General features: G+C 41.9%; 1 protein-coding gene across 1 annotated transcript; it reads right to left on the bottom strand.

The window, feature by feature from the left end:
- Positions 1 to 7,094: 7,094 nt before the first annotated feature.
- Positions 7,095 to 7,729, bottom strand: LOC109163851 (glutathione S-transferase L3-like). Its single transcript, XM_019312566.1, has 3 exons — positions 7,514 to 7,729; positions 7,284 to 7,364; positions 7,095 to 7,157 (listed from the first exon to the last, which is right to left on the bottom strand). The coding sequence occupies exons 1-3, from the start codon at positions 7,727 to 7,729 to the stop codon at positions 7,140 to 7,142; spliced, it is 315 nt and encodes a 104-aa protein (XP_019168111.1). The 3' UTR covers positions 7,095 to 7,139.

The following is a 7,729-nucleotide window of genomic DNA, read 5'->3' as shown; positions in this document are numbered from 1 at the left end:
GTTAAGCCTAAAAAGCTAAAGGGAGTTTAATTCGTAACTAGTGAGTTTTAAACCTGGGTCTTTGAGTTTTTAACCCAACCCTTAAACCATCTAAATTAATTGTACTTCTTGAACCTTATCACACACAAACCCCTTTTAACCTATAATTTCCAATCTATCCACAAATCCCTAAATTAAAATCTTCTTTCCCCAAATTTCCCCAAAACCCTTCCCTCTTTCTTCCCCTCTACCCGTGAGACCAGCCGAGAAACCCCCACCCCCGTCGTCGCCGACCAGCCGTCGCCAGCCGTCACTCGACGTCGCTAGCTGCCGCCGGAGCTCGCCGCCGTCGCTGCCACCTGCCAGAACGCGAAGAAGCCGCGAAGAAGGAAAAGAAGAAGAAAACAAGGAGGAAAAAGGAGAAGTTTGGGTCTACATTGGTTTTGGGTCATCTCAAATCATGCCTAGGAGGTCTAAATCTGCGAGAAGAGTGGAATGGGTGGATGCCCATTACCTAGTCTTGGAATGTAAAGCTTTTGATCCCGACTCTTTTTCGAGTTCTTTGTTAGAATTGTTGAATTACCAAGATTGGTTGGATGGGTATCTCGCAATTAGGACCGAAACTTACCCGAGTTTAGTAAAGGAATTCTACTGTCACATGAGTGTGACCAAAGATGGTGGGAAATTGGAAATTACCTCAAAGGTAGGAGGTGTGAAAATTGTCTTGACCAAAAAGCGGTTGGCTCAGCTTTTGAGTTTGACAGTTACGGGAGTCCCGTAGTACAATGGTGACTCTTGGATTGAGACAAGCAGCATGAGTTATCGGAATTACCTGAGTTATCTGTTGGGAAGAACTAGTGGGTTCACCCAGGCCACGAGGCCGGAGGGGAAGTGGCTTTCTGCCGAGCAAAAGATTTTGGTTATGCTCGTTTCTGATTGTCTGTTGCCTAACAATAATAAGAGTCTTTTGTTGGGTAAGCTGGAGTACACTTTTGCTTTCTGCCTAAAATACAAGGTGAAGTTCAACTTGCCTTCGTTGATGTTGCAACATATGGTCTATTGTAGAGATCATAACCGAAAGAGTTTGCCTTATGGTATGGTTTTAAGTTGGATCTTTGTTAGGAAGGGGGTGGGTGTTGAAGGCTATGTGCCCAAGCCCGTGGGCAAGATGGTTCTAGATGCCACAAATCTCCGCAGTTGCAATCTGTTTCAGTTGGATGATGATGACTACATCACTCTTGAAGAGGTCGCAAGGAAAGCCCCTGTCGAGAGGAGTTCGTTAGTTGAAGAGCTTGAGATTCCAGTTGGAAAGTTGAACCTAGCTAGCAGTGCAGAGCTTGGGTGGAGATGTTGAGAACGAAGTCGAAGAAGAGAGAGAAGAGGAAGAAGAAGGAGGAGAAGCAGAGGAGGTCGAAGAGAGTGACTCCAAAAGCGAAGAGAACGTAAGGAGGAAGGAAGTGAGGACCAAGAGAGAGCATGATGCAATGACACACGAGGAACATGTGGTGACCCTCCTTCGACAGCAGAATCGGATGATTGAGGAAGGCTTCTCTTTCATGAAGGCTCAGTTTGTTACCGTCAATCAGAGGTTAGATAGGTTGGAGGCTGGTTCTAGCTGTGGTGGAGCAGAGGAGGAGTCGGACGAGGATACCGAGGATTCGGAGGATGATTCCTCCTAGGCCGGAGTTTGGGGTAAACTCGTTTCTTCTCTCGTTTGTTGGTTGCCGTTGGTAGTGGTTGTTTGTTGGCTGTGTTTAGTTGTTCTCTCTTGTTTGCCTTGGTTGTTAGCTAGTTGTTTGAGTAGTTGGTTTAGTTGCTTTGCTTTGTTAGGACGAAGCTTCTTGTTAGGGGGAGAAGATGTGACACCCCGTAAATCCAAACACTAATCGAGGATTAATTGAAGAATTAATCCAAGTCTCTTTGCTAATCTATTTCTAAAAATTCTGAAATTTAATAGTCGAGGGACTAGATTTGACTAGTCACTTAAGTCAAAGGGTTGTACCTTGTGCTTCTTGAGTTGTGCCCTTTTTCCCTTGTCTTTCCAACATTAGTAAGGGTAGGAATGTCTTTCTACATAAGGATTGTGATTCAAGCTAACCTAGCAAGACTCTCTCATTTCATTCACTCTTCAACCAAAAACCCAAAAACCCAAAAACTCTAGACTCTCTCTAAAATGATTTAGCTTTATTCTCCAAGCTAGAAATTGAGCATCCAAGTCTTGCAAGATTTTCTCCCAAGATTCCTACTTTCTTCATCTTGAGCATATGAAAGGGTACGAACCTTAGCTCTTTGGTGTTTTTAACCTTCTTTTAGGTGTTTTTTTTTTCTAAAGTTAGGATCTTTGTTGTGTTTTGTTGTGTGTAAGAAGTTGGTATGGAAGAAGAGCTCTAGGAAAGGCTATTAAGGGTGAAAAGAGGAAGTTGTTAGGCTACAAAGGTAACCCATGCTTTACAAAACCTATTTTCTTACTTATATGATGATTCTTGGCTTCTACTTATTTTTCTTGTGTTGATTTGTGAGATTTGATGCATTATCTTGTGGTGATGCATGTTTAGAGCTTGTTCTTAGGGTTCTTGAATGTCATTGCTGGGCTATTTCTTGGGTTCAAGTCATATTGTTGTTGTGTGTGAGATTTTGGGTGTTTTGGACTTGGACTTGGCCTTGTTGTTGAAAATCCCCGAAGGGATATTATATTTTTTGTGTACAGGTGTATACCCGCGGGCGGAACGGCGGGCAGGGCCCTACCAGTTGCCCCACCCGCGGGGAACCGGTGGTTCGTGGGTGTGTACCCGCGGGCGGAACCGCGAGTGGAGGTCCACCCGTGGCCCCACCCGCGGGGAACGTTGTTGGTTGATGTCGGGGATTTGTTCCCCGTGATTCTTTCTTCCTGGTATTGATGTTTTGACCTCCTGTTGTTGATTTATTGGCTATTTGTGAGTCTTCTTGATGTTTCGTATGTCTAGAACGGTGTGTTAGGAATCCATGATAGGATTTCGCGTCTTGAATCGTGCTAAGGGTCCAACTTTGTGATTCGTTGGGCTGCTGTGAGTCTTGAATGTTCTTTGGAACTACTTTTGGTTTACCCATCTGATAAGCATGCTAGTTTGATGTTGAAATGCTAGTATGTGTTGTTTGTTCCTTCTTATTGGGATTGGCAACTTGTGTTGACAATCATTTGGTGTTGGATTGTAATCATTTGTTGTTGACTATGGTCTCATGTCTTTATTGTGATCTCTTGATTGATTCCTATGATGGATCGTATGCAAATCGTTGTACCCTTTGTTGATACTTGATTGAGGCTATTGTTGAGCCTTAGTCCTCTTGGTAATGATGATGACCTTGTGTGACTATGATTGAGATTGGTGGTTGTTATTTGAGCTTTGCTCACTTGTTGGAGGTTGTGTGAATGAAATTAATGGTACCCTCGTGTACTGAGAGTTCGGTGGTAATGTGGGTGGATGTAGGTGGGGGGACGACGGTCCCCGGAGGCATAAGGTTGGACTCAGAAGTACAGGGTGGCACTAGGAGGTAATGGTTGGAACTGAAATAAGGCCGGGGTAGCCATGAGGTTGGAACAGGGTATAAGGTTGGAACTATGAAACTTGTGACATGTAGTTGTCACATTGGCATGTAGTTGCCACTGTGTGAATGTGAATTCCTTGCTTATGAGAATGTCTTGATGTATTCTACTTTGTGATCAGTAGGATGCATCCTGAGTTGTGTTGTCGTTCATGTTTGTGGTCTTGTTGTTATTGTGAGGATGATGATCCTCGTTTCTATTGAGAGTGATTGATGAGTCTTTGATGTTGACTTCTCTCTTTGGTTTTAAAACGATATATATTGTATTCCCGTTCCAAATGGTGTTGATTATATCTATCTATATATGTCATTTAGCGCGTATGGATGGGTTACCAGCAATATTCGCTGACCGGGTGTTATCCCCATGTTTTACATGTTTTGAGTAGATGTCGAGCGCGCTAGATGTGGACGCTAGATAGAGTAGCTCCCATGTTTAGACGTTACCTTTTGTTGGCCTGTGTGCCTAGATTAGCGGCCTGTGAGCCTAGACTAGTGGCCTGTGTGCCTAGACGTTTTCTGTTTATTGATTTGATAGTTTTCCGCTTGTGCACCTATGTTTGAGATAGGTGTGGCATAACATCTCTCCGGTTTTAATTAAGTTTCCGCTGTTGTTTATCTTGATGATTAGATGCTTACCTTTCTAATTAAGTTTTAAAAAATGTTGAAAAATCAGGGGTGTTACAAAAAGGACCTTGAAAAATGGACGAAAACGGCCCTAAAAGATGGGTAAACATGCCTTGAATGATGGGCGAAAAGATGGGGGAAAATTATGTGGTCTAACGAGAGTAGTTAGACGTTGACTGTTGGAGACATTGATAAAGCCGTGAGCCATTTTTATGAACGATTTTCATACATTTCCTTCCTTATGTGGATATGCTTATGCATGGAAAATGACAAAGCTAGAGCAGAAAGGTGTGATCGGCTAAGGGAGGGGGACGATAGGGAATTTAAATAAACAGCAACAGGAGGGCATGTTGATTAGTTTAATCTTATACGAGAAAGCAGACGCACGCATAAGAGATGGAGCTGGCACAGAGGAAAAATATATGTCTCAGCGGAATTGCGAAACTGAAAATAGATTACAGAAGTTGAGAGAGGCTTGCGAAGGAAACTCATCGGTGTTGAAAGTGGTGGAGAAATTGGGTTATGCAATATCACCGAAACCAGGGACGGAGCCAGAATTTATTGGTGCGGGGGGTTAATCACAAAAGAGAAGATCCAGCCGTCACTGCTCGTAGCTCGAGTTCACCGCAGTTGCCATCATCAACTAAGGAAACGAAAGAGAGGATTTAGCTACCATTTAATTACAATATCTATACTTTTTGTTGTGGTGAGGATCAATGAATCAATCTCCAATAAAGAATAATTCATTTAAAAAATTCAAAGGTTTAAAGAATAAAAAAGAAATGAAAAATTACCTATAATTTCTATACTGTAGATTCATAAAATTTATACTTTGGATTCCAATTGTTGAACTCTGTTTTCACAAATCAGAGAACTAAATGTTCATAATTTGATAATTATACGGTTTAGAAATTATGAATTTATAGTACGGAAATTATGAATCTACAGTACAGATATTATGAATTTGCAGTATAGAAATTATAAATTTACTATATAGAAATTATGAATATACTGTATTTAAATTATGAATCTACGGGGTTTAGAAATTATGAATTTAAAGTATAAATTTTATGAATCTACATTATAGAAATTATGGATCTATAGTATATAAATTATGAATCTACAATATATAAATTATGGATATTGAGCCGTGCCTACCTTGACACGTGATCACAGCATAACAAACAAAATAACTATTATATACTAATAATTTTTTTATTTTCTTTTGGGAGGACAAGCCCCTGGCTGCTGCACTATACTAATAAAAAAGAAGATTTTTTTTTTTTGGGAGGGGAGATGGGCAAGGCCCGCTGGAGCTCAAAGGTGGCTCCGCCACTGACCGAAACAGCATGTGCAATTAAACTTGGGGTTTGCTGTGTTCCATAACTGTATGTACGGTGGTAATTCTGACATGCCAAAATGCATATGTACAATTATTGTGTAACATTCTCTGTACTCAAAAAAAAAAAAAAAAAAAAAAAAAAAAAAAAAAAAAAAAAAACCTCTCGGTCACTTTTGTAACCGGTTGAGCCGAGTAAAATTTGGGTAGTCAACCAGCCGTCTAAACGGTTAAGAAGCGAAAGCTTATCTGGGTGGCCGACCAGCCATCTGAATGGTCGAGAGGCGAAAGCCTTCCTGGGCGACCAGCCATTAGAATGGTCGAGAAACAAAAGCCTTTTTGGGTGACTGACCAGCCATCTAAATGGTCGAGAGGCGAAAGCCTTCCTAGGTGGTCAACCAGCCGTTTAAATGGTTAAGAGGCAAAAGCCTATTTGGGTAGTCAACCTACCGTCTAAATGGTTAAGAGGCCAAAACCTATTTGGGTGCTTACCTGCCAATCAAATGGTAAAAGAGGAGGCAACTGCGAGAAAACAACTAAGTCACCCCTTAGACGCGGGGCGGCCGGTTGACTAATTTTTTCTCTTTGAAATCTTTGCGTTTGAGGATATGCAACAAGATACTGAGGGGCTGGCACGTGCCAAGTGGTCAACTAACAGACCAACCCATTTACACTAGTACAAAATTGAACATAGAAGATTGACCATAGGCCACCATTGTTGAAAGAATGGTTGTCTAATCTTAGCCCAAAAATTTGCGGTGGCAATTTTGTAAATAAGTGATCAATAATCCGCCACCATTGTTAGCTGTAATGGTTGCCCATTGTATTTTGTATTTATTTAAAAAAATTAATTTATAATAGGCAACCATTTCTAATAGAAATGGTTGCCTTAAAATAGAACTTGTTTTGTAATAGGCAACCATTTCTAATAGAAATGGTGGCCTTAGATTAACCCTAGATCTATGCAATCAGAAGACATATCAACACTCCAAGACGAACGAACGAATCCAAGACGTGACCACTGATCGACGAACGAAGACGACGATCGGCGTGACCACCGATCTGCCGCTGTCGATCTGCCGCTGCTCTCTCCGGCGACCACGCTCTCGATCTCGCCCCGCCACCACGCGATTGTTCTCGCCCCGCCACGATCGATCTGCTCTCTCCGGCGACCGCGATCGATCTGCTCCCATCCGACCTCGACGCTCTCGCCCGGCGACCCACCGCCACCACGCCGTTGGCGGAGACCACCGCGATGCACCGCCACACGCATAGCAACCGTCGCACGCCCACACCACGACGCACTGCCACAGCCAAGCCGCCATCCCCGGCCCGCCGGCGCCACTGCCGCCCTTAGCCGACGCCACTGCCGCCTCCCTTTCCCGACGCCGCGCCACTGCCAGGTTAGTTTTTTTTTTTTTTTAAAAAAAAAAAAATTTAATTGTTAATTGTTAATACAATGTGCTAAAGAATGCTCACCAAAATCAAGTATGGAAGGTGAAATCCTGTTTTGTTATGTGAAGTTGTGAGATTTAGCTAATGCTTTGAGGCACTGTCAATACATTGTTGTAAAGATGATATCTTGTTATGACATTGTTGTAGCCATCTTGTAAACAGTTCAGGGCTTAGCTGCAGCCTGCAAAAACAAATTCAACACAAAACTTATTTATCTCCACTGCACACATAATATTATTGTATGCGTATCTATAGAACTCTGGTATCATCAAGTTGTATGATCATCGGTAGCATTCAAGAAATATACCTGAAATTTTTTCATAAAGCTTTCAACGTGCTCCTTGGGGTCGCGTTTTGTTACTTTGTAAGCATCAATCTTGTTCACCTCCTACAGAACAATAGATAAAATGAATAGGGTGATGTTTCAAAAATACTGATAATTTCTTTTTGGTTTCCAATTAACTGTTGTTCTGAGATTATTTCATTGACAGTTTATTTTGGTATAGACACACTCGAGAGAAGTAAGCTCAGTAGTACCTCGATCCAGTGTGCAAGTTTCGGCCTGCCCTGTGTTATATCATAGTTCTTGAATTCATTGAAGAAAGTCTGGAACCTCTCGGTAAATGGTATAAAAGCTATATCCACCTGAAATTTACGTAGCCAATCATGAATTAGAACCAATATGAAAGTCTTTGTGCTAACTGGCACTAATAGAAAATATGGAGAAGTTCTAGGCAACCGATTGGCATGCAT

This window comes from Ipomoea nil, unplaced genomic scaffold (genome assembly GCF_001879475.1).
Source record: "Ipomoea nil cultivar Tokyo-kokei standard unplaced genomic scaffold, Asagao_1.1 scaffold3047, whole genome shotgun sequence".
NCBI lineage: Eukaryota > Viridiplantae > Streptophyta > Magnoliopsida > Solanales > Convolvulaceae > Ipomoea > Ipomoea nil.
This window is presented reverse-complemented; position numbering and strand designations above follow the sequence as displayed.

Bases quoted from the DNA above. Each gene is read 5' to 3' on its own strand.
- LOC109163851 (XM_019312566.1), bottom strand. From the start codon at position 7,729: ATGCATGCCAATCGGTTGCCTAGAACTTCTCCATATTTTCTATTAGTG. The intron at 7,365-7,513 runs GTACTACTGAGC...ATTGTTCTGTAG, and splicing joins AACTTGCACACTGGATCGAG to GAGGTGAACAAGATTGATGC.